The sequence below is a fragment of the Xiphophorus maculatus genome, chromosome 16, assembly GCF_002775205.1.
Source record: "Xiphophorus maculatus strain JP 163 A chromosome 16, X_maculatus-5.0-male, whole genome shotgun sequence".
NCBI classification, from domain to species: domain Eukaryota; kingdom Metazoa; phylum Chordata; class Actinopteri; order Cyprinodontiformes; family Poeciliidae; genus Xiphophorus; species Xiphophorus maculatus.
Genome location: NC_036458.1, coordinates 12,544,336 through 12,572,013, shown reverse-complemented (window position 1 = coordinate 12,572,013; position 27,678 = coordinate 12,544,336). Strand labels below are relative to the sequence as shown.

The following is a 27,678-nucleotide window of genomic DNA, read 5'->3' as shown; positions in this document are numbered from 1 at the left end:
AAAAAAAAGAAGTCAAGAATAAAAGGAGGAGACAGATGACGAGGAGGGGGTGAATACACTACAGGTAACACATTAATCCTTGAGAGGAAAAAAAGGAGCTAGAACAAGGATGGAAGTGACTAATGTGAGAGTTGGGGAGGAAACACATTCATAAATCACTTCTGCTCTCTAGTAAACAATATCCAATTCACTCAGTCGTGTTCCTTTCCTAGGAACTGAAAGGATTTTAAGGGAAATTTATTCCATCTACAACGAGTCACATGGTTATTTAGATAAATTGATAATTTATGTAGCCCAAATGATTAATGTGCACACATGAATTGCTAATGTGCGTGAATTGCAGGTTAGTTTTAATACCTAAGGAAAATCCAGGTACCACAGCGAAACAAAAATGATTACGGCCCCTAATTTAAAAAGAGCAAATGAAGACCATCTGAAACACCTTTCGTCAGACGCCGTCTCTTCCCTCGCGATTAGCGATAATGGATCAGCAAGCTTTAAAGGATGAAAGGAGCCATTAAGCCCCCATTTGGCAACACTAAGGTGATTTGCATAGATGTATAAAATAAAACCCCTGCAGTGAAGCAGCTTGAAGGTGGAATAATAACAAAGGTAGATGGATAAGAATGAGACTGCAGGAAATTCTCTATTGGGATAGGGGTATAGCTTCAAAGCAATCCTTCAGGGTCAGGAAAAGGTTAAAAGAACGGGACGCTCTGAGGACGTTTGAACAGGAACGTAATTGAGCAAGAGGACAAAGAGTGAGCTGAGAGGGTTGGGGAAAAGATGGCGTCTGAATGTGATACAATCTCATAGTCTAAACATCACAGAAATGGCAGATAAACTTAAAGCTTTGATGGAAGATCAGTGCAGGGTACAAAGCATGTTTTTAACCCTGCATCAACCTTGAAAAGTACCAATATGCCCCACAGCTGCTTTAGTAGAGGAAACATTAATATATTTGCAGTGTTAGAATTTGCAAACAATTAACAGCAATAATTGAGCTTGTTTGTTTACTGTATTGTAAAAATCTGTGACAGCCAGTAAAAAACAATAAATAAATACTAACCTTTGAGTTGATCAGCCACCACACTCTGTCCGATCCTCTCATTGACCTGTCCATCTTCATGCTGGTATCGGTCATCCAGAAAGTCAAAAGTGGCTTGTGAAAGGTGGACTTTTCCAGCAACACCCAACTGCTCCATCAGATTGGCCAGATTGACATCGTTTGACCAAACATCAAACTTGAAGCGTTTCATCCCCAGGATACCGCACAGTACGGTACCAGTGTGGACGCCCACCCTCATGTTCACCATCTCCCTCTTCTCCTGACAGAACTGCTCGATGGCCTGAATCATCCCCAGGCCCATTTCTACACAGCAATAGGCATGGTCTGGTCTAGGTTCTGGACAGCCAGCTACGCAATAGTAACAGTCTCCCAGAGTGCTGATCTTCTCACAGCCAGTGAGCTCACAAAGTCTGTCAAAACGTCCAAACAAGTCATTTAGAAGTCCAACAAGGGCATGAGCAGATTTGTTGGCAGACATTTTGGTAAAGCCAACAATATCTGCAAAGAGGATGCTGACGGGGTCCATTCGTTTCATGTTGAAGGGTCTGAAGATTATCTGGCCTCGGGGAATTGAGGTTTTCTTGCGTTTGTTGTTCTTTGGGCTGGAAATGGCTGCAGCTGCACCACTGGTGGAGTAACGTTTGCCACAATTATCGCCAATCTCTTCGTCACCTTGCTTCATCAGCTGATCTGCCACAATTCTTGGCATCACTGAGTGGATCATCCTCTCTTTCAGGGCTTTTTCCACCTCCAGATCTTTTCCATGCATAATAGCCTGTCCAACTTTAAGAAAGGTGCTGCGCGAGCGCACTTCAGACATAACGAACAAATGGATGCCAATTGCATGAGCGCAGAGATGAAGCAGGGCTTTGGCTGGACCCAACCAACTGAACATCTCCAGCTCTGATGAAAAAGCCCAGCTCCAGTTCCCTCCTGCCTGAGTTGGGAGTAGACAGCCCAGGGTCTCAAATAAGACAGAGTACAACAACCCAAGCATGAGAGATGCATAAAGTCGAACATGTAGAACACTGTACAGCAATAGCAGAACCTCAATACAGAGAGAGAAAGTGCCCACAGGAGAAAGGCAGGGGAACTTATTAGAACCCCTAACAAGATTGTCGTTGGATGTGTTGTATATGGGTCCCATGCCACTGAATTCTTCCTGATCTAAATCAGGTGACATGTCATCTGGGTTCCTGAATCCTAATGTCTGAATCTGAGGGGCCAGGGTCAATATGAAGGTTACAAGGATAAGCAGCAGAGATGCTTGGTTGTAGCAGCGGGAATAAAGCCTGGTAAAAGTCATTAGGAAGAGGAGAAGGCAGAAGATGAGGAAGGAAGCTGTAGGGAGGAGAAAAACAACTATGTCGCAGCAGGAAGGATGGGCAGCAAAATACAACCCCCAGAGGAAACTGGCAGCCACCAGATAAAAGAGCACATAGCGGAAGCGCCGCCGGGTCTGAGGGAAACATCGCTCTCTACAGGCCTCCTCCAGGATAGACGAGTCAAACTTTGGGTCCCAGAAGTGACCTGCTGACCTCTCGAATAGCTGGGGCATCCCTTTATGAGCGCGGAAACTCTTCACCACTGGCCTCCTCACCCCAGACTCCCCAGAGCTGCAGCTAGAAGAGATGCTGTACTTGCAGTGCTTGGTGGCCCCGATGAAGCCTCCCCCGATGGAGCCCAGCGGCCCTCCTCCGTGCCTGTGCTTGACACTGCTGCCAATTCGCACCGAGACGCCTCCGTCTCCGCTCGAGTCACAGCTCACTTCTGTGTTGTGTGGCAGCAGTTTCTGATGCTGGGGAGATGCCATGTTGTCTATTGCTCTATTCAAAATGAAAACAACTATTAGAAGGCACAGTTAATCATGACAAATATCTAGGCAGAGAGGTAAGGCAAAGCATGTGGACACAGTAGAAGAAGATGAGTTCAGTGCTCTGGTTGCAGCAATACCAGCAGACTATTGAAAGTTTTTGAGTAGTTCATTATTGCCCCTCTTGACGTCAATCGCTGCATTCCTCTACATTCCCGTCTGTTTAGATGCACTTGAGACTGCAAGGTTCATTCGCTGCCTGCTCTGTTCCACTCCAAGCAGCCCAGAGATTGCTCCTGTCATTGGAAAAATATTACATAAAACTGTAAATCTATCCCAAAAGTAAATTTTAGGAATAGGAAGTGGCTCAGAAAACTATGAAAGCATAATTGAGAGTTTTTTGAAGAGCTTTCTGTAGACAACACACTGAGTACCTCAAATAATCAGTCCACATTCAGTCTTTAGCCCCCTCTTCCTCAAGTTGTCTATGTAAAGCAATACTTCCTGTAAAATAGCATATCTTGTTTACAGGACGGGGCAAAAGTTCAAGCAAAGTAACTCCTCCGCAGAGTTACGGGTTCTCATATTCCTAGTTGTGATCAAAAAGACGGTCGACTTTTCCCACACCTGAGGCGACGTGAGCATAGAAATACACACCAAAAGCTTCTGAATGCATGCCACATGCTTCTTGCTGCAGGGCCTAATCCCAAATGTTCTTACATACGGAGCCCCGTGTTTTCCTGCCTTCCCACTCCCGTGTCTCCGCCGCTTCTCCGTGTCCAAACTCACAGGGGATTCTGCGCGAGCTGCTCTTGCAGAGGTCCAGGCGCGTGTGGAGGAAATGACCAATAGGAATGTTTGGATTATTTTGCAAAAGCGTGTCTGTGGGTGACTCCTGCCCAAACACGCTGCTTAAAGACATTCACGGAGCACTTTTTTTCCCCCTGCGTTTGTATAATCCCACCGCATGTCACCAGTCCGCCGTGACAGAAAGAAAAATCTCTATATGTAGTCCAAATATACGGAGCGCAGGGAGAAAATAAAACTGTAGCCTTGAGCGGAGTGCAGGACTATTTCCGTTTGTCTGAAGTTTCCCTGTAAAAGCTGGGTCACCCTTTGCGAACGCAAGAAGACAGAAAGCCCACAGAGACTGAGTGGAGCTAATTAAAAAGGTCCCCACCTCCGCTCCCCTTCCACACCTCAGCACCACAGGTTAAAAAGCAGAGCCCCGCCTCGATCCAACCACTTTAATTGAATCAGACAGGAGATGGTGTTTTCACACAGCTCTAAATGATTCCACTTTACCCCGAGACTAAAACGATATCAGAGCCTTTCTTTGAATCCCTCTGTAGAGTCCACATTGCGACGAGAATATCTTCTCTCGGGGTTATCTGGCCATGTTTGACACGAAGGAGCAGCTGAAACGAGTGTGTGGTGGGATCAGAGAGGCAGCAGCAGCCACCATCTTCAGAGCGCTGACAGCCGCGACCACGGAGAGACGGTGTGTGTGTGTGTGTGTGTGTGTATGAGAGAGAGAGAGTGAGAGAGGGAAAGAGAGAGACAAGCACGGAGAAATTTACCTCAGGATGGAACAACAACCACTTCCGCTTTTTCCTTTAGCAATAAAACGGTCATCTGTTCATATAATTTCCCAACTTTCTCCCGACAACCTTTGAATCCTCAAAGGGTTGTACAGCGATCCTTTCTACTTAAGAACACTAAAAATGCTGTTTTTGGCGGGTGGCTTTTGCATTTTATGTGAATGACCAAGAATCAAATGAGTGCAGTTATGCATGGTGCAAATTTATTTACAAATAAAAAAAAAAGTGGCATACGTTTTTGTTAAACCCCCCTGAACCCTTTGTTGCAATAACAAGATGCGCATCTTTGTCTTTATCTTTGTTTGTCTCGCAAAACTTTGCAATTTTTAGACATTGGTTGCCTGACAGACGACTGAGTGCCATGCAGCAGCTTGCTCCTCACAGTCAGCTCTGAGAGAAGCACTATTTTTTTTCTATTTATAGCCATGTAAAGCAACTTAAGTCTATCTTTTCAATCTAACAGCAATTAATTTTTATGAAGTGCTATTCCTTTATTTCAGTCTTTGTTTTATTTTTCAAGCTGTTATTAATCGGCAGAAATTAGTGACAGCTGTTACTACTGTAACTGCCTTAACATCAATTCCCTTCCCTGAACTAACAAAGAAGTTATTTAATAACTTTGCAACGCCCTCATAATGTACATTATTTAGGTTTATTTTGAAACAGCCTGACATCCGGTTTCTTTATCCCCCATTAGCTTGACGTTGCTGTTTGCTGTGTTTGGTGTCCACACGCAGAGGAGCTGAGTGATAGGAGGGAGGGGCAGACTAAATACATGTACCTGAGGGAAAAACAAAAGCATCAGGATGATTTCAATGACAAAGCCTCACAATAAAGATGCATCTGCAGTTGCATGACAGGAAAGGGAAACTGTGTTATTTTCCCTTATTATATTAATTATATCCATCTAGATATAATAAATATAATAACTAAATGGAATTTAACAGACCTGATAGTCAAAATTGACTGGAAAACAGAGACATACCAAGTAAATTACAAGAAAGCTATCTAAATAAGTGCTTTCTTGTAAAGCACTTACAAGTACTTGTGCTTTACACTTACACTTACAAGTGTAAATCACTTGTAAGTGTAAAGCACTTACAAGTGATTTACAAGGTGGGACAAAAACAAGACTATTTTACTGTGTGTTCTTTATTCAGATGTTTAAATGCTTATCAGAAAGATTGTGTGTTTTCTGCTTTCACAGTCTAGTTTATTTACTGGGCTTTAGTTTGAAAATGAACAGAAGTGTGTCACTTACAAAGTGTTTTGTCACACATTTCAATCAGAGTGTTATTAATGTTGTTGTCATTTGGGCACTGTGAAAGGACTTCTTATTAACACACAGCAAATGTTCACTGAAACTAGGCTGCATAAAATATAAAAATAAGCTCTAATCATTTGAAAACAACCAGTACTTAAGGATTAAATTAGGAATTTTTTTCTTCGATGTATATCAGAAGTGCAACTTTATGCTTATGTAATTTTAATAATTCAGATTTGGACCCTATGTTCATTCATGTTCCAGGATTGAGCCTTTCTTGCTTAAAAATCTAAAACATTTGTTCGCATTTGCAAGCACCCCTCTGAGTTAATACTGTAGAAACATTTCTTTATGCAATACAAAGCTGAAGATCTCCTAGCTTTACACATATAAACACTGGGGTTTGCATCAGTTTTTCAGACTTTCTGCATCATCTCAGTTGGATTTCGATCTGGACTGGTTTTGATCTAAACCAGCAGTGTCCAACTTTCTTAATATGCAAAGGACATTATTAAGGGTTGATGTTAGTCCTAATAAATATTATTCCAGAATGAACTTCACCTGACTTCTCATCTACTATAACCAACTTACCTTTTGTCACAGAAGAAAAGCAGTCCCACAGCATTATGTTGCCATCACAAGATTCTGTAGGACTTCTGTAGGAACTGCATGCTGATGTGATATTTCAGCCATATTCGATTTGACTGTGTTGATATCCAAGAGTTGCAGAAAACTGGACTGGTCTGGATCAAATGCATTAAACCCACATTGTAACACAGTGCAGTATACTTATCCAACCTCAAAACTCATTCTACTCCTAAGTGAGCCACAATAAAAGATTTTTTTATAGAATATTAAAACAGTTACATTAGGCATGTTTTTTTTTTAAAGCCAGCTCTTGTCAAGTAATGGATGTTTTTATATGCTTAATCATGTGAAACCTAAGTGTTTGATGTTCTATTTGCAATAGTTGTCCTGATATTTTTGGGGGTTCTTTTACAGTGGGATGCTTATGAGTATGGCAGTTCAGAATGCTGTGGCATGGACTCATGCTGAACCACGTTCCTCTCCAATTTATGATAACTCACTAATTTCAAACACAAATTGAGACTTTTTTTTCTGAAACACTAAGGGGCAAAGTGTAAGAAAGAAACTCAACAAGTGCATTGTCTTTCTGCATTTTAGCTGAATAATCACAACATTTTTCTGAACAAGTCAATCAAATATTTTTATTCTTTTCTGTCAAACATCCACAACTTGGGCCAGTGGTAATGTCAGTGTTATACGAAAAGGTGAAACGTCAACTATATTCGACAGGACACACATCCATTCATCGTCTAAAAGGTGATTAAAACTGACACCGAAATAGATCAGAAGCACAACTAGCTTTTGTCTTAAACCTCTCGCAGTTCACAAGGCTTTCTTTTACTTTTTTTAAACAGCACCCTCTGGTGGCCATGTTCCGCCTCTGCAGTATAAAGACAACATCCGGAGCACTCACCTGTGAACAGAGTTGGGAAAACAGGTTTGTTCGAGCTTGATTTTTGCTGTTCTCTGCATCATGCCTCAAAGTGTGGATGTGTAAAACAATAAAGGATGTTAATGAGGTAAATTGGAAGTTCCTGTGTCTCCTCACTCAGCTCCCTTTTGTGTAGAGCTCTTGCAGGACTCAGAACTTTGTTTTTCACAGACTGTGAAGGCTTTTTAAAACATCATGGATTTTCTCTCCTAAAGTAAGATAGGCTTGTCTTACTTGTTCTTCACATATCTTAAGTCTGTTGGTAACAGAATATAATATGCTTGATTCTCAGACGGTTGTTACTACCTAGTGCATTTGTACTTGAACACGATATTTTTTGCAATGTTCTTGGGATAACAAGGTCAGAATCTATCTTGTTCCCACAGAAGTCAGGGCTAAATTCGTGAATCTTAAGTTTTGCATTTCCCTGCTTTGTGCTATTTTACAAGTAATTCAATCCACAAATTGTAACATTTTAGAAAATCTACATTTAGAGTTTAGCAGAAAACTGCAGAAGAAAGGAACATACTTTTACCTTTGTAGAACTTCTAAATGAGTCATAGGAGTTAGGTTGTCCAGTCTACATGTGCTATGTGGACCTCTAAAAAACTTGTGTCATGTATTTTGTGGAGATCATGGGGAGTTTGGGTGCATATTAAAGCCTGTAAGGACTATCACAGTCTTTGTACCACCAAAGCAAAAGCTATATTTTGTATTCTCCTGTTTCCATTTCATACTGAACTTAACCAGTGTGGCTCATGGTCACCAGTCCTGCGTCAGGTGTTTGTATACCATGGTACTTATGGTGGCATAAGTAGCATAATGGTTGAGAGTCCCAAGTAGATCCAGTCATGTGGTGGAAGCTAAGTCACTGCTCCTTTAAATTGAAAGTAGTCAGATGTAGTGTTTGGACCATATTATTTGGATGTTTCTTTGAGCATATCTCATTGGTCTTGGATGTTTTCTTTGGGAGGAGACTTAGGGGAAGATCAAAAACTTACTAGAAGCACTGTATGTCCTTTCTGGACTGAGATCACCTTAAGATCCCACAGGAACAAACTAGAAAATGTGAAGAGAAGTAACTTAGGTTCCCCTCTTCAACCTGTTACCCACATAAAATGGTCTTGGATCAGCGAAGGACAATGGATGGATAAATGTACAGAAAAACAATAAATATATATCTTTTAAATGTGCAGAGAAAACAGCAGAGTAAATGTAAAAAAGACAGCTGCAACTCAAGCACATCTTCTTCAGCTTCTATTGTGATGAATCGGCAACAAAAATGAGGAGCAAAATACGCCTAAAATAACTTTTAAAATTCTACCAAAACCTGGCAGTTTAAAGATTCAAAACAATCAGAAATAAAAAATATATTTAAGAAGAGTAGCAGACTGAACATACTCTCTCTGCTCCAAAGACTCTTGAACCCTGACCTCTGTTTACTTCATCATCAAAAACCAAGAGTGATGAGCATACCAAGCTAAGAGAAAAAAGGCCTTGTTTGATGCGTGGTCGGTTTGATGCTGCATGAGGGTTTTTTTTCTTTATGGCAGAAGAAAAGCACACATATCGGTAGATAAAAATGGAAAGTCTAACATGCAAAGATAATCATTTGATCAGATAGACATAAATGCTTTTGCATAGCACCCACAAGAAAGGCTACTTCAAAAACAACCTCTGAAGAGTTTGGAATTGGCCTGCTGCAATGCAATTCATATATTTTTACTGTACTGTACATATATCTGTTTCCACCTTTTGTTTTATTCACATAGAAGGGAACTCCCATTGGTGTGAGACAGTCTAGAAATATTGTGCCATAAGAGAGAGAAGGGTGTGTGTTTTAATATACTTTGATATCAGAGACATGTTCTCATTTCTCCAGCATTAGTGTCCTTAAGCTGCCGTATCGAACGATGGCTTCCTTCTCCCACTATCATATCAGCTTATTCTCCTGAGGACAAAACCCCCCAAACATTAATCCTCACCGTATCTCCTCAACAATACAAATGTCCAGACAAAAGCAGGGCTGGCTCCCACCAGACCCCCCTTTCTCTTCACCTCCTCTGTCACCATTCTTCCTCCTGACAAGTTATTTTATGTTCCTCAATTCTTTCGGTAGCGATTCTTTGGCTTCTCACCACAACCAGTGACCTCACAGGACGACAGGCCGGGCTGCTTGCCAGAGTTAATGCTGCTCAGGAGAGCGGGCAGCTCATTGGTGATTGCCTTCTCAATCTTATCCAAAAGGCAGCCTCCAATGTAGGAACATTGAGATGCCAGGGACTTGAAGTTGGCGATTGGATTAATGCCAAAGAAGTCACGATAAGCATCCCGGTTGGGTAGGTCAAACTTGCTGACGTTGGTCTTGGCTAGAATTGATTTGAAAATATAAAACTTGTCCGGCTCATCTACAATCTCCTGGAAGACCAATTCTGGGTCACTGAAAAAGGTCATCTTCTCTTTGAAAGTCTGGACGTAACGGTCCACAAGCAGGGCATGGATGCGCACACGGATGGCGTGTTGGCGGATGAAGGCGATCTTGTTCTCCATCCGGTTCTCAATCACCTGGTTAAGATCTTCCAAGAGGGAGATTTCCTCTCTCTTGAAGAGTTCGCGACTGGTGTCTGGAGCATAATCATATGGCCAGAAGGAGCTGACGTAGACACGAGGCGGTTCAGTCACATTAATAAGTGGAGCCAAACTCCAGAAGAGTGCTCCATAAACTCTCATTAAGTCCTGCGTGGCCAGATTGTCCGCCTTGTTTAGGATGATGCGGATCTGTGACTCCCGGCCTTTCAACTGCCGGAACAACATCTCGAGCTCAAGACCAACATCCAGTTTGGTTGGGTCAAACACAACAAAGATGAGATCAGCACGGTCAATGAACCACTGGCAGACATCGTTGAAAGGATAACCTGGGTGGAAGAAAACAAATTGTGTTACAATTTATGTTGTACTGTACAGTGCTTTACAAAAGCATAAACATGTTGTTAAAATAATCACAATGCCCATCAGCTTTGATCAGCATGTCCACAGCTTGATGCTGCCACCACTATGTTTGCCCAGGTGTTGGACCTGTTCAGGTTGATGCGCACCATTAAGGTGTATAGCTAGTCTGCAAGAGCAAAGCTGCAGAAGCAAAATGCTGTCCTTCTCTTTTTGAAACATAGGTTATAGAGATTTTACAGCTTGTTATTGTTGCTTATTCTGGACAGAACATTTTTCTTGCATGGTGTCAGAATTATGTAGTGGGTGTGCTAAAGTGCATAGGAAGACTTCTGGGAGCTCTGCATTGTTGCTCTTTTGTGACGTTTGAAAAATCACTGTTGCTGTTTTTGTAGTCTTTAGTAAAAGATCAGTTTCTTACACAGAAACCCGATGAACAATATTAAAGTCTGTGGTATATTGAGACAAATGCTAAAATGTTCAAGAGATGCTTTCTTTTTGTTTTCATTCTGATATGCCTAATACAAAGTGAACTGTCTCTGTTACCTCTTTCCTGCTGCTTGCGGTTCTCTATGATTCCCGGTGTGTCCACAAAAGTCACACGTTCTAGCAGCTTGTGAGGCATCTCGATGCCAATCAGCTTTTCCAGGAAGTTCTGGCCAAACTTTTCAAGTGGAGAGAATGAGCGAGAGCTATCTGCTGCCATGACGATACCCTCTACAGAACGGATTTTCTCCCCGTGCATTATAACAGTAAACTCAGAGGTAGTGGGCTCAGCTCCTGCAGAGTAAAATTATTAAGGAAGAGAATAAGTTAGCAAGAAAGGTGCAGCAAATGGCCAACATATTTTTTTTCCAGGCAATAAAAATGACAAACATTCACCAAAGAAAGGAAGCATCAACAACATTCAGCAAATGTAGTTAAACATCCATTTGTAAGAGTCAATACTACTCTTCTAATCTTCCTGTAGATGTTCTTGCTCAATTTTCCCCTGAAAATGACTCACTAATATGATTTATTGGCAATACATAGCTGCGTGGTATACCTGTGTAAAGCTGATATGGGCTGTCGTGCAAGCCCAGGAGGTAATTGATCATTGAGGACTTTCCTACACTCCAGGGTCCAAGGAACAGCACCATGGGCTTGGAGGTAATCTCTCCATCTGTTAGGTGAGAAATGAAAATTTCAGTGAGGTTGCAAAAACTGTCAAGAGGAAAATTCCACTTTTATTCAAAATGTAAACTCTTTCCAAACTAAAGCAAATGCCTCTATGCGTACAATGTTCTAATCAATCAGCCAAAATATTTTTAAATGATGCTTCTTAAACAGTTGTGATGCCGTATTAAAAGATCAAAAAGAAAATTGAATGACTTTGTAATGTATGCATCATTTTGCATATGATGATAGCAAAAACAAACAGCTTTAGGATGAATAATCTCCAAAGACACCATCTGGTTATAGAAAACAGGTCAGAGTAACAACGAAGCAGGTTTTCATAACATCTACCATTTACAGTGCCTTGCAAAGGTATTCTAAACATTTAAACTTTTCCAAAGTTTGGCATACTATAACCACAAGCTTCAATGTATTGGAATTATATGTGCTAGAGAAACACAAAGTGGTGAATAATTGTGACATGGAATTAAAACCACGCATTTTCCAGTCTGCAGGATAATTGTTTGCTCCATTTACAACTGCAAGTTTTTTTTCCTGCAGGTTTGTAAAGTTTTGCCCATTTGTCTTTTTTATAAAAACATGAACATCGACGATCTGAATTATTCCATTGTAGCTCTGGATGTAGGTATAGGATCACTGTCCTGCTGGAACGCAAACAAACATCAGTATCAGGTTTCATTCCAGTTTTCCACTGTATTTAGCTGCGTCCGTCTTCTCGTGAACTCCAACTAGCTACAGTACATTGTCCTTGTAGAAGAAACTCAACCCCACAGCATGATGCTGCCAAAAACATATTTCAGTGTTCAGCGCGATTGCATTGTTGGTTTTGTAAAATAATGTTTAACAAAGACACCAAAAGGCTTCTGAAGGCAACTGACTGCACTGGATTATAATTGGGAGTATCTGAGTAGATACAGTAGCTAAATACAGAGGCAGGCAGCACTTTAATAATTTTTATATGTGAAAAAATCTTTAAAAATCATGTATAATTTTTCTTTCAGTACAAAAATATATGTTACTTTGTGTTGGTCTATTAAATAGAATTCCAATAAAATACATTGCAGAGGCTGGATGTAACATTAAAAATGTGAGGAAGCTGAAGACATTTGAGTACTTTTGCAAGGTACTATAGAAAGTATTGCATTCTTGTCTGTATTGATGCATCACACTGCATACAAAGTTTTTCAGGAAAAAGAGGTTTATACATTATTAATGAGCACAGGAGGAGCTCTGTCAGCCTCAGCCATGCACATGGAGGCTGCAAAGTTAAGGTTCGGGCAAGAAATACAAAAATGGGCCAAATACACACTGAAGCTACAGCTGACAGATGTTAGCAGCAACAACATATTTTTAAAAATGCAGCCACAGCATAAAAAAAAGAGTATAAGAAATTTTGAAACAGATTCAACACTGCAAGTTGTGTGTCCAGGCAATCTGCCACTTGTTATGTGGAAATGGTTAAGGGGTGGTGAGGTAACATAGTCTGTAATGGTACTTTATAAAATGAGCCTATATTTATGAAGACAAATTTAAAGAAAAAAACTTTTTGAAGACAGTAATGTAATGCAGGGATTTGATGTTCTGGAGCTAAATCATAAGCAAAATGTATTTAGTTCTATCTGAACACAGACTTTTAACACTACCTGCACAAATCAAAGATTCTCTCCTAGGCCCCAAAATTAAAGAGCAAAGCAGCTGTGGAAAAATGTTTATTATTTACTTAATGTCCTCCCCATTTTGATTTGCATAGCTTCCAAAAACGGCAGCGTTCTGTGGACAGAAGCTTTAAATGAAAGATTGTTTTGATGACAATCCAATACAGGACATCTTGTTTTATACAAAGAGAAGCATGTTTGAAATATTTACAGTGTCATGAAAAAGCATTGTCCCCAATACAGATTTATTTTGTTTTTGCTTTTTTTTTTGTCACACTGAAATTCTTCATCTCATAAGAAAAAATGTTGCCAGACATAAATAACCTGGATAAATGCAACACATATTTTTATTTAGTGATTTTAAAAAAGCAATTACCAAACAGAGCATTTGTTATTTCTTTGGCAGCAACAATGCCATTAAGCATATAAAATATTCTTCCAAAATTACCGAAAATGTTTCTTTAAATTAAATAACTATTTAGGAAATATTTGTTTAATAAATATTTCCTAAATATTCCTAAATTGCCATTTGTTGAAGGTATCAGTCAACAGCTGAGTTGGTGTGTAGGTTAACCAGTCAGATGTTCTTGTTTATTCTGTGAGACACAACAGCATTTAGCTAATATTTTATGATGTACTTTATAGCAAGCAAAAAAATTATAAAAATGTTTTTATGTGAATTTTGCCATATATATGATTGTAATTTTGACTAGATTTCCCAAATGAATTACTGCATTGAGTAATAAAGACCTGAAAATGCATTATATATATATATATATATATATATATATATATATATATATATATATATATATATATATATATATATATATATATATATATATATATATATATATAAAATATAATTTTCATTATATTATATATAATGAAAATGCATTTTATATATATATATATATATATATATATATATATATATATATATATATATATATATATATATATATATATATATATATATATATATATATATATATATATAATGCATTTTCATTTATTTTAATGTCAAATACATATATTTAACATTAAAAATTAAATAATGTCTTAAAAAGGTAAATATAAAATATTTTTGTCTAGTTACAGTTTGTAAATGGTAGAGGCAGATTATCTTGTTGCCAGCCCAAAACAAGGTTGTCATTGAATACAAGCCAGCTACAACCCCCAAATTAAAGAACAGTGACTACAATTAGCTAATTTCTGATGAAATATTGGATGTGGTTAATGCAAAATATTTTAGATGTTCTTCAAAGAAGATGTAGTGTTAGTGTAATGCTAAGAGAAAAGACCTGTACGTTGGTATTGATCAGCTGCTTCACCTATGAACAATAAATGCTAATTGCTCTATGAGGTGCAGCTGGCAGTGGTCTTTGTAGGACCCAAACAGGGAAAAGGGTATATGCAGCAAAGCTGAACAGCAGATTTTATTCTGCAGTTTTTCTCTGCTTGCTTTGTCTCAAGCCATAGCACCTGAGAAACAAAAGGAAGCTGCTTTTCAGTCAAAAGCCATGGCTCTTGGACTTCTTTTGGGGTCTGTTTTGTTGCTGTAGGTATGTAAGTGTTTGTTTAGAACTGAGTTTGGTGATGTTGCTTTTACCCCAATGTAGGATTTCCTTGCTGTTAAACTATTCCTCTGTTGGTTCAACTACAACAGGTATGTATTTTTTTTCCTTCCACCTTTGATCTTGCTTTGACAACACTTATCTGCTTGCAGGAGGTTGATTTCAGGCCCCACCAGATGTTCACGTTGACCCGGATGACGAGTTCTTCAAAGACCTGGAGATTGCTGAAGAGAACGATTTAGATAGCCAGACAAGTGGCCCTGCCCTTGTAAGGTACACTTGGCCATTGGCCCCTGCTAACCAAAATCCACCCAATGCCATAAGGCAGGCAGAACCCCAAACTCCACCAGTGAATGCTGCACCTTCCGAAAGTGTATCTCCAAATGACACAGAGTGGTCTGGCCAGGGCAATGAAGTTGACTGTCCATCTGTACATGTCTCTCCTCCACAAAACCCTTCAGCTCCAAATCAAGCAGACCAGCCTTCCTACAGAGACTGGATGAGCATACCTTTTTTTGACATCTTTAATGAGGACCTGTTCTTTGGTCAAATGGGTTTCCAGCCAGAAAATTTGGCCAACTATGACATGCATTGGGTTTCGATGCGCTTTCCCCCGATGGCCTACCAACCACCCCCACCTCCTCTTCATCCCAGTCGTAAAAGCCTGATCAAGATGTCCACGAACAGCTATCGTCGTGCAAGGCTTCTCCAATCCAAAGATGCTTACTGGTCAGATGTTGGAAAGAAGCAGATGAAGGATGCTGAGAACTTTGATCCCACACCAGGTTCCAGAACCATGAGATGGTTCTGCTTCCAGAAATGTGAAGTGTTTCATTTGATGCTTGCAAGCCAAAGAATCGCAGGGATTAGCATCTGTGGGTGTTGCAAGAGGGATGGCAAAAAGAAATGTCAGCAAATTCTTGAGACTGAAAGTTCAAGGGGATCTTCCAAATGACTAGTGATCCTACAAAGGAAGCCAAATTAGCTACACAATAGCATGGTCAGCACAAAAATGGCTCTCAATATTTAAGGGTACAGACCAGACTTACACTCACTCAGACAATATTAAAGTTGTTTAAATTTTGTAGAATACTAAACATTCAGCCTGAATGACGCAATTTAAAAATATCTATGAAATCTTGAGGAAATTACTGGAGACTTGAATCCTGTGTGCTCTTTGTTTCAGCAGTAGATTTCACCTAAATTGGGGTAAAATGTGTTTCTGCTTCAGATATTGTCTACTTCATCTTGTCAAATTCTATTCAAGTCATTTCTTGATCCTTCAGCACAGGGAGTAAGCAAGCCTTGGTGTGACTAATAAAACTAAACCAGAAAAATGTGGCTAATCACAATTCAGAATTTGGTAATTTGACATTAAAATTTGATCTGAAAAAAGGAAAAGTGGTTTAAATTTCTAATGGGGCACATGTTTTCATAACACTGTAGCTCAACAGACAGCAAATTTGTGAAGGGTGAAAGGAAGGGGCTTAGCTCTTCAGGCAGTGCCATGCACAGGTAAGCCCTGCCCACACCCACCTGTGGCCGAGTCGCCCAGGGTTCGTCCGGGGTATGCTGTTAGATGAGGGGAGATGGGGATGAGGGGAGGACAGAGAAGTGAAGGTAAGAGGAAGTGAAGGAGAGCTCAGTAAGGGAGTAAGGTTTCTACAAGCAGTGGGGAGGGGAAGAGTGTCGATGTACATGAATGAGTTGGAGATCATGGCTGGAATTTACGCTAGCATATTTGACCTACAAGTCGTCAAACATGTCTGTCAACAAATGCATGGTGTGCTCATGTGGTCAGGCAATGACGGGAATTTACTGTCCCTCGCAAAAAGGACATTCTTAGACGCTGATAGAAACTAAATATCTGCATACAAACCAAGCCTAAAAGGCCGTATGAGGGTGAAATTGATTGTATTTCATTCTAAAAATATTTCTGGTCTCCTACCAACTCAAAGCAGGGCATAAATGTGAAAAAAATGATTTATTATTTTTTTTTTTTTACAATTAAAAATTTGAAAATTGTGGTGTGCATTTGTATTCCTGAGTCAACAGCTTTTAGAATGTTTTCACACCTGAGGTATTTAAACTTAAATTTAAAACAAACTCTGATTAGCTTCCCTTCTTTGTGCAGTTTGTTTGTGTAGGTGTGAATACAGCAATCGTACCAGGGTGTAAACCAAGACCACTACCTATCTGAGGTCAATCCAGCACAGTTGCCAGGTGTCCATTAGAGTCAAATTGAGTCAAATCTCTTCCCATTGTCTGGTTGATGTTGCTCTGTGGCAATGCGGAAGAGTATGCAAACAGCTTTTCATTTCCATAGTTCATAAAGCCTTGTGTAACTTTCAAGATGTTTTCTAAAAATCCATTCGGTGTACTAAGTTCTAAGATGTTTTTTGTTTTGTTTTTTTTAACCAGAAATGACACCCAAAGAAATACTAAGGCAAGGACTACAGTCTCCATGTTTTTGACTAGCTCAGAAAACAGCCTCTTGTTCAGTTTTCAGAATGACACACATTGCCAGTTTTCAACCACAGATAGTTAGTTACCATAGAAACCTCAGTGTTTATCTCATCTGAGCAGAGCATCTTCTTTTCTGTGTCCCATGAATGGCTTCTGGCAACCTTTAAACTCGACTTGTTCATTATGCCACTCTTCTACAGTATATTTGCTGTTTGTTCACACCACACTTTTCAGCAATTTAATTGTAGAAAACATTCCACATCATATAAAAGCTCCCTTCACCTTCACTCCAACTATGTGTTGGTTCATCTGATAAATTCCCTATGAAATAGATTGAAGTTTGTGGTTGTGACAACTAAATGTGGGAAAGGTCTGTTTGTACTTTTGCAAGGCACTGGAATAAAAAAAGAAACTTTCTAAACCTCATTAAACAGTGTCAAAAAAGTGTGCATAAAAAAGTTAATCAGTACAATCCACACAACAGATAAAGCAAAGACAAACTGAACACTTAGTTTGAGTGATACCTGAAATCTCATGCTGCCTGAGCTCATTGTACTTGTAGGCCTGCTCCATTGGTTTGATGGACGAATGGTAGATCTTCCGCAACTTCTGTATAGCCGCTGGAAAACGAGATAAGAGCGCAGAACATAGTGGACCAGTGTCAGAGGAAGGGTTTACATAAGGAATATCTACATAGGAACAAAATGTTGCCACAACTTTTTGTTTAATAATTTGGAGATTTTCACTCAACGAAATGTAACTTTAATTTTTGGAATTGCAGCAACAAACATAAACATGCTTATTTATTATAAAAATAAAATAAATGTTTTTCTATAATGTAGTTTCTAACACTAAAGCACCTTTGTTAAACTATTCAGTCCTCTAATCAGCACAAGAGGATAAAAAAAAACAAAAAAAAACCTCTGCGTTCCTCACCGGCATAGTCTGCTGCTTTTTCCTCAGCTGCAAGCCGCAGTGTCTCATCAATATGAGATCTGTCTCTTAGGACAGAATCAAATTCTTCCACCTCTGAAAGAAAAGTAAAAAAAAAACACAAAACATAAGCGAGATTCATCTGCCTAGTGTGAATTTTATGATGCCCATTTAAAAAGCATCCAACAGAACATTATAACAACAATGGCTTTAAGTGAGGCAGACTTTGGATGACACGTTTGTTGACATCAAGAGTTTGTAATCTGAGGTTTAAGATCACCCAAAGCCTCTTGCTAAGCACCATTTGTAAAACACTATTATCACAATTGAATGTAGAAACTGTAGGACCAGCGAAGCCTGATTGCTTCATATTCAGTCAGTTTGTCTGTGGGGTTTAATGACCAAAAAAAGACCTGAATGTGAATGTGGATTCTTTACCATAACTGGCTACCGGTTGTTTGTGTGAGGGAGAACGAGGCAGAGGATCCAACAGGGACATATTTGCTCACTTGTCATGTCCTCTTCTGAACCTATCGGGTTACTTAGATCACAGCTGTTAGTACGATCAGCTCTTAATTTAGAAAGCAAATGCTGAAATTAAACACACAAAGACATGGCACCGCCGGAGGCTTTAATGATGGCCATCAGCGATAAGCCTTGGGACTTCCCCGGTTTCACAAAGAGGTGAGCCAACGTGAGTGTTCCCTGCAGTCACATGCATTCAACAATGATCCGCAGTCTTCTGTGGATTCTTTTTTTTTTTTTTTTAACAAACTAGGCACAGACTGATGAGTTCTGTTCAAGTGCATAAACATCAGAAATAGTTGTATGTGGGATCTATCACAGTAAAATACTCTGGAGGTTTCACATTTTCTTTTTCAAATGAAGCTGCACAGTTTGACTTTCAAATTAATCTAAAGGTTTTTACAGAATAAACAATTAAAACTGATATCAAAAGATGTCAGTTTAGCACAACTGGAAAGTATTCAGAGCACTTCACTTTGTCCACATCTTGTCACATCAGATGACAATTTATTACAAATTGTATTAAATTAGTATCTGTGCTCAAAATTCTACAACTAAATGTCAAATTATGACAAAAAGGGAGAAAATTTTGAGTTTTATTGGGTTTTTTTTGTACATTTATTAAAAATAGTAAAAACCAAGGTAATACATTTCCACAAGTACTCATAACCTTTGATCTGAAGTTCAGTTTTCAGCTGTTTCCACTGATCACCCTTGATACGTTTCTACAGCTAAAATGGAGTTGAAATTCAATTGATTAGATTTGATTAGGAAAGGCACACACCTATCTATATAAGGTACCCTAACCCTAACCCCTGACCCTATGCGGATTGCAAAAATAAATAAATAAATAAATAAGACCTTATATTCAAATCTATGAAAATTCACTGTAAATGGGAAGTTTTATAACCTGCTATGACCTCAAGTGCACCATATTATAAAATCAAGAATTCCTGCACGGGAGGATCAGAAAGCATGAAAACGTTTATACTTGTGCTCAGAGAGCAGCCCTCTTATCTCAGCAGGAGGCTGGCAAGAAACGGTGGTGCCTATGCGATTTCTGTAATACTCATCATAAACTCTTTGTTGTACATTTCAGACACCAGGAGGGGGAAAAGTAAAAGATATTTATTTTCTGCAGATAGAAAGTGCAGAATGCTGAATTCTGGCCACTGGGATAAAACTTTGATCTTTTCTTGTTCAGTTTTGTCAAAATAGACTGTGTCTTGTAGAACTTTAAAAAAAAATCATAAGTGAGTTCTCCTTTTACAAGATTTTTTCAGGGGTAGTCAGTAAAGGGGGTAGATAAGAAAAGTATATGCACCATTGATCATTTTTTGTTTCACTAAATAGTTCGCTTCACTCATTTATGAACGTCAACTTATCAATGAAAAATGACTCCCATTTTAGAGGGCTGTCCACCAACAAACTGGAGCAAAGTCACCTGCTATGTGAACAATGACTTGTAATGTTTCTGACCAACATCTGAAAAGCACATTCACAAATCAAATGACAAGTCAAATCATGAAGGCATGGTTGTTTACAAGCAGGATGCAAGACTAACTGGTCAGAACTAACTGGAAAATTAATGAGACTTAGCTTTAAAGATATTGTCCAACAATGCATTTCTTCATCAACAAATTCAGTATAAACCTGCAGGAGATAGCAATGCAATATATATTTCTCCTACAGGATTTTACAAATTAAATTTCACAAAAAACACATTGAAGAAAAAACAGCTAATCAAGCTTTGAGTGTATTTGAGTTGGAAGAGGCTAAAGAATCAAGCTGATCAGACGGGGTTACACTAAAGTAGACTTTTAACAGCTTTTGACAACATTTATAATCATTCAAGTTATGTATCAATGAGATTAACCTGCTTAAGCAGAATCTGATGTTGGAAATTTAATTTTGAATTTTTCAGTCATGACTGATAACTGACGGAAAAGGTTTCATTTTCAGGGACCTAATTGTATCACACAACTATTTGAAAATGCTCAATTAAATTGTAACTTTTGATGAAAACTGATGATCAATAAAAAAAATTATTTGCTAATAACTGACCAAAACAAACAAACATCCAACATGGACCAGCAAACAAAATCAAAACACAACTTTTACTGACATAGAGGGCCTAGTCAAGGCCCAAAATCTGACTATTATTGACTATTATTACACCCCAGACCACGATGGATACTCCTGTGCATAGCAAAGTTGAAGCAAACAGCTGTGATGGTAAAGATCTTCATAGCTGTAGCTGGTAAAAACCTGTTCATTTTGCTGTTTGAATTTTTCCATTTGATTACATTTTTGCCTCAGGATAAATCATCTTAAGTAGCTGGATGATTTGGCAGTAGACTGACACATCATGTAGTTAGACTTAAGTTAGGCTTAACTAAACAATTTATCCTTCTATAACAATTTTTTTCTATAAAATAGAAAAACTTGTAAAAACGGATCATGACATATGAGTTAAACTGAATTTAAAGTGAATTTAATTGATCTTACTGACCGTTCTGGCTGGTCGCCTTAAAAATACTCAATGAGTGCTTAGCAATCAATTATCCACAATGACTAATTAAACCTCAGAAGCTTTATTTGCTATAAGGCAGCAGGGATATACACTTGGTTGAACAACGCAATAGTGCTGATTCCTATGCAGTCAGCCAGCTAAAATTAAATCTGTGCAAGGTTGCTGCCAACCCTGTGCACGACAAAGAGAAACCAAAAGGTTAAAAGGTTATCAGCTACACACATAAAGGCGTGCACATCTATATTTTGCAAACTATTTTTTGCAAGCAAATTTCATCATATTTAAAATAGATCGAAAGAGTTGTCCTCCCAAAAGGAATCAAGAGAACACACAAATTAAAATGTTCATAATGTGTTCACAGATTCCTTCGAAAGGATTCATTGCCTTTCGACTTGAATCGCTATCTGTGGCCGAAGTCCTCAACCGTAACCGGAGCTTCTGCAACTTCCCTCGTCACTCAGAGCTTCACGTCTTTTAACACCAGCTCCTAGAGTGTGCCAAGCTGCTGTGAACTTGTTAGCACCTTCCTGAAGAAGTCAATACCTGATGGAGGCTTCCCAAAAATCACATTAGAAATGTTGTGCAGCAGAGACGGGGAGAGTCTTGGTATCGCAGTACGGAATTAACCCCGGAGGCGCCAGAGGATCTGAGCCCCCTGGACATCTGCTTTCTGTTCTCGTTGAGCTCGTTGCCACTCAACGCTCGCTCAGTTTGGAGAAACATTCTGGTGGCATCGGCACATTCTGCAGGAATGCCGCCGATTTAAGCCTACCATTACCGCTCTGTGACACGGAGTCATACATCAACTATAGACTTCTCATTAGGGGACCGTTCAGTGAGGATATTTTAAAAATGAACAACAGTAGAGCTCAGTTTTAGGACTAAACATTTTAAACACAAATAAGATAAATCATACTTGTGATAGTAATTGAATCATTCCTTTTAATACTCATTGAACGTTTTAACATTTTTATCTTTAGAACTGCAAACCTTGCTGAATTTAATTGACATTCTATGTTAAATACCAACACAAAGCAATGTGTAGCGGTAAAGTGAAATGATAAGAAATATTACGTGGTTTTTCATGTTTTTTGGAAAATATAAACACAAAAATTATCCTTTGCCATGGTATTCATCCCCACTTTACAATGAAGCCCCTAATTAAAATCAATAAAAAGCAGTTTACTCAAGGTATCAATACACCGCACTCTTTTTGGTCAGTCTATTTCTATAGACTGAAATGTTCCTTTTAGCATAATACCTCAAGCTCAGTCAAATTGAGTCAAGAGCGTTCATGAACATTTTTGAAGTCTTGTTACAGATTCTTAATTGAAATTAAGCTTTGGAATTTCACTGGGCTATTCTAACGCATCAATTAACTTTTATCCAAACCAATGTATTTTATCTCTGACTATGTTTAAGGTTGTTGTTGTTGTTGGTGTTGAAGCTCTGACCAAGTGTCAAGTCTTCATCAGCCTTTACTTATTAAAGCTATTCTTCCAGGATTGCCCTTTATTGAACTCCATCCATCTTCACATCATCCTTAAACAGCTTCGCTGACATTGCCAGAAAAAAAAGCATCTCTGCAGCATGATGCTGCAGCCAGAATGGTTCGCAGCAGAGATGATGTATAAAAAAGTGAAAAAAAATCTTCAGTGCTGGGAATACCTTTCCAAGAAACTAAAATAATGCCAAATCTCACAAGGTGTAGATGAAAGGGCAGGAAATGTGCTAAATTTAAAAATGTGTATATTTGAATCTGCTATGAGTATTTACACAGTATCAACATGGATGCATTTTTCTATCTATCTGAAGACCCAGGATTATATTTCACTCACAGCAGAGTGGAGGCAAATTTAATGAGACTGAACATGACAAGAGCCGAAAGCACAGGTTAAAGGATTTAACTTGAGAGCTGAGGGATTCGGACGTTTATTAAAGGTCAAGACGTTGCACCGGAAACCTCAGTGGAATTGCATTGATCTTATTTTCATTTTAACAATCTAGAGTACGGATAAGGCATATTTTGTTTGATTTGGAAAGACAACTTGTAACAGTGTAAATGCACAAGATTTCTCTTTCAGAAAGTGTCAGATGTGAAGCTACTTAGCAGAGTTTGTGCTTGCTGTGGTGAGGAGACGTCACAAATGGGAACAGGTGGCACGGCTTGGGCAGCCAGTGCTCCCCCACAGTCAGAAATAGACTCACAATGGGTCAAAAGATGGACAGAGAAGGAGGAGGCAGAATGACTGCTGCCTATTTTAAGGTTTCCACTGTCAGTATGGAGACGCAGACATCAATATCCCACAAACCTGACAGTGTAATATGCAAAACAGAATAGACCAGGGAGATTTCCTGCTGCTTGTTGTACTTATTTGAAGCAAATTAAAGTGATAGCTCTGAATTTTTAAGGAAAGTTCATATTAAGTTTTTGTGAGCAATAGATAGGTTACATGCAGTAGATACAGTAAGTCTCAATGTAACTCTCCGCAGTTAGTTTAATCCGGGGTAGTTGGACCTGAAGATTAACAGCTGAAAAAGAGCACATTAAGCATTTCTGGTTTATCTGATAGTAAGATTCCTTAAGTAAAAGAAAAATAAATAATTTCCTCAAAGCATTATGACAATTACTGGATTGGAGTTTTTAAAGATGTTACAAGATCATGTTAGTCTTGGCCCCTCTTGTGCATTTTCTTCCAAGTAGAGCTATTACATTTTGCTCTCTATATAAAAAATATTGACTATAGGAGTTGCACAAAGAAAGAGCGCGAGCTCAGAGGGTAAATCACTTCATGCTGGGGAGTTTCTGCAATATGTTTCACTGTTAGAAAAGCACCCAGGTACATTTGATGCCCTTGGAACTTAGGTGCTACTTTAAGAAGTGTTGTAAGGTCATTTAGTGCATCTGTTCTTGTCCTCCTTCTACTACAGCTAGGGATGTCCCAGACATGCCACATGCAATTAGAGGGACTCACATATCACTTGGAGACTGCTTTAACTTTCAATGTCTTTCCTGGATAGATAGTGTTACCTCCAGCTATAAACACACCACTTAGGAGATATAAATCCCAGTAAATGTCAGTAATAATATGACATGTGCAATAAATGTTTAACACTAAATGCTTCTCAATTTTTCTCAAAAGAATTTGAATTGTTGTGTCTTGCAAGTACTTTCAGCTTTCTGATTTTGGTCCACCTGGTACAAATTATGGATCCGACTGTTGCATTGCTTTTATTATATTGTCACCATTTAACAGATAAACTCTATGTTTGACATAAGACACACAATGCAGCTTAATTTATTTTCAAGTGCCATCAAATTCATCCTATGACCTAACCATTTGCTTGCTTTTTCATTTAGAAATGTGTAACCTACTTTAAAAGTGAATATTGATCTAAAATGGATGAAATATGATAAAAAGATAAAATCATATGAAGACGAACTTAAAACTTGATCACATGCACACAAAAACCTGTTGGGTTAATACTTTAGACCAGATTCTGAGTATACACTGTTAGGACAGATGTGTTAATCAAAGATTTAATCAAATATTGGGTCAAAAACAGAGACCCAGTTTGTTCACTCAGACAAGAGACCAGAAAGGGCCTTATTGTCCTTTAGAGGTGGATAAAAATTATAGTTCAAGCAGGTTGCTTGAACTATAAAGCAACCTGACCAGACTTTACTGAAACTCTTCCACAGCATGAAACAAGAAATAAAACAAGACTGTGTAACAATATTGATGTCAGTTCACACAGAGAACATATTTATCCCTTTAAGATTAGCCTTTTCGCTGCAAAGTGCTTCGTGAAAACTACAGCTAGCTTGGTTCAGTGTTGAAGTCAATGAAGTCAATATAAACAGGCAATATTTATTTTAGTGGTTTATACTGAATATGACTTTTAAAATCTAAATTCAGGTATTTTTCAATAACTATAACAATAATAACTATCACCTTGACACATATTTTTCAGGAAAAATATGTGTACCTAAACCTATTTTGTTGGGTAAAATCCCCAACGTAAATTTGTGTATAGGTTCTCCGGGAGTGGTTTAGCAGAATTACTCCAATTTGGTTGTTTTTAACATACCAGGTTTTAGAGTGCTACACTTTGCCCACTGTTAAGTATGGTGGAGGTAACATCATGCTGTGGGTATTGTTCCACTACATGAGGTACTGGTTAACAGTGTATCAGCAGACAACAAGCAAATAAAAAAAAACTTCCCACCACTACATGCTTTCAATAAAAAGATGATGGTGTTCGTGCTGCATCTACAGGATCTGTGTTCATCAGTATGTTTTTACCTCGAAGATTACAATATACAGATACAATATACATTTTCCTCCAAAATCTTTAGAGTACATCATTGGCTATTTTGGTTGCGAAATGTTTGTGTGCTGAGAAAAAAAAAAGATGGTAAATCTGATTCTGAGGAACCAAAAACCCGCCTGTGGGTCTGTAGAGACAGGCTCCCACAGTTTAACCCCTCCTGCATGGAGAATGCATGTCCCTAAAAGGCCGGTTGCTGGGAATAAATTGCGATTGTGACAGTGCAGAGTGACAGCAGCTGCACAGCATATCTAAAGCGGACCATGATGCAAAGGGGAGGGAGGGAAGAACTGTGGCGGACAGTGTTGGGTTTCAGGAGGTCTTCCAATCTTAGGCACCTGACAAGCCTGGAATATAGAAGCCTGGTTACAGACTGTAGAGGGAGAAACGGCACCCCAAGGACGGGCAGGGGTGACAGACAAGGGTAACAATAACTCCACCAGCGGAGACCCAGAGGCAGGGCCACAGGTTTAGAAAGTAAGCCAAAGCATCAGAGCATCTGAACAAAAAATTATCTTTACTTTGTTCCACATTATCTAGCTTAGGACAATATTCATGATAAAAAAAATGCACCCAACAAATACAGACTCTTCAATGCATAACCTAATTTTTAGGAATGAAGTGAGGAGAATGATTCAGTGTCTATTAAAGGTCCCCACATGGCCGCTCCACTCTCCTTAGTTAGACTAAGACTTTCCATCAGCTGGTGCCATGCCTTTGGACAGCTGACATGCAGTCAGGCCACAGCAAAGTCTAAATACTCCTCATTGTCCCTCCTTCAAAAACGTAAATCAGACTTTCACTTTAGACAATTAATTAAACTATAACTTAGTGGTGAAGTCACATGAGCTAACTACAAACATTTCTGTAGTTTTCATTCTACCTCAGATTCAGTTCAGCTTCTCATTTGACCGTCTGTAAAGTTTAATTACAACAGCCGCTAAACTTACAGATGTTCATTAAATTCATCCACCAAAAAGCAGAAAGGAATAATTTTATGACATACCATAAATGCACCATCAGATTCAAAACAGAATCTTTATCTACGAAAGCGTCCGATTCTTACCTGCTGTGGCCTGCAAAAGCAGCAGGGTGAGGAGACAGCAAATCGAGACAGTACCCTTCATGATGGCTGCCAGGAGAACTCTGATAGCCTCACAGACTATATATACCAAGGCAGGAAGGTTAAAGTGCATGCAGAAGGAAGAGGTGGGGCAGAGACTGTCCCACTACTGGCATGACTGGTGAAGGGGCTGATACCCATGTGTTTTAGGAGCACCAGGTCTGACTGCTGGTTCGTCATCGGGACCTTTGCTGCATGCAATGCCCAGTTGATCAGGACTCCCTCACAGAAGAGATATTGTATATGATTTTAAATGCCCTTAGAAGCTGAAAAATAATACTTTTTTTCTAGATTAAAACAGAATACATGAACTTTGCCTTAATCAAGTGACTAAAATGGCTTTATCACCATCATCCACAAACTTAAATATCACAGATTGGGCTCCTAGCTGTGGTAATGTAGATTCTAAAACATCCACCCTATACTCACTCTGCTGGCATCTTAGTGAAAGTAATTACCATCAGCAGAGTGAGAGCTGAGAAGAGTTCGCCTGAGTCAGCCTCAACTCCCTCACCCAGCCCGACGCTGGGCGGATTACCGTTTTATCATCCTCACACAGACACAAAGTGGCAAACATAATCTCACCATTCCTCGGGAATCAACATCTTAACTGTAAATTAATCCTCAAATATGGCAGGTTTCTCTCTTTGACCAGGTCCATCCCGAATTACTTGTGTCCAAGCACCACAGCATGATCATTTTGAACTTTCTCATGTCTGGAGGAAGATTCTTAAAGGCAAGATGGCTTTTATAGAGTCTAGACAACACGAGCTTTTCACTTAAATACACATGACAAACACTAGCATTAATAGCATTAATTATGCAGACTGTAACTTAATAGTAGGCCAAAAGCCACTGTCAAGAAGTTAAGAGACATCAGGATATTACATAAGGAGTTGATCCTTCCAAATGTGTGGTCCCTACTCAGTAATAAGGTCACTATTTTCAGACGTCCACACAGAACAGACAACCAGTTTTTGACGTGTACAAATAATTAAATGTAGAACTAATTAAATTAAAACTCCTAAAATTAGGTTGTATTATTTACTTCAACAATTTTTTTCCAGAAAGTGTAGATTCACTAGAAAGCTCTTAATTGTGTTTGTTTAGACAATTATAGTTTACACCTAAGCAAAACCTAAAAGT

The 27,678-nt window shown here is 38.9% G+C and overlaps 2 protein-coding genes across 5 annotated transcripts in view; both read right to left on the bottom strand.

Annotated features, from left to right (window-relative positions):
* Positions 1–4,407, bottom strand: part of adcy9 (adenylate cyclase 9) — a 38,477-nt gene extending 34,070 nt beyond the window's left edge. For 2 of the 3 annotated variants that reach the window (XM_005809294.2, XM_023348709.1), the window contains exon 1: positions 1,070–4,406. In XM_005809294.2, coding sequence (XP_005809351.1) covers positions 1,070–2,882 — 1,813 coding nt within the window. In that variant the 5' untranslated portion in view covers positions 2,883–4,406. Of the gene's footprint in view, positions 1–1,069 lie in introns of all 3 variants that reach the window. The other variant, XM_023348708.1, reaches the window with a different exon arrangement.
* A 2,555-nt stretch (positions 4,408–6,962) lies between these two features.
* On the bottom strand, positions 6,963–26,552 carry srl (sarcalumenin). 2 transcript variants are annotated; one of them, XM_023349614.1, is made up of 7 exons: positions 26,476–26,552; positions 18,023–18,115; positions 17,611–17,706; positions 16,157–16,192; positions 11,258–11,374; positions 10,759–10,992; positions 6,963–10,181 (listed from the first exon to the last, which is right to left on the bottom strand). In XM_023349614.1, exons 1-7 carry the CDS (start codon positions 26,534–26,536, stop codon positions 9,370–9,372), a joined length of 1,449 nt encoding a protein of 482 aa, XP_023205382.1. In that variant the 5' UTR covers positions 26,537–26,552; the 3' UTR covers positions 6,963–9,369. The 2 variants fall into 2 exon arrangements, with proteins under 2 accessions (XP_023205382.1, XP_023205383.1); XM_023349615.1 differs by lacking the exon at positions 16,157–16,192.
* Between the last annotated feature and the right edge of the window lie 1,126 nt (positions 26,553–27,678).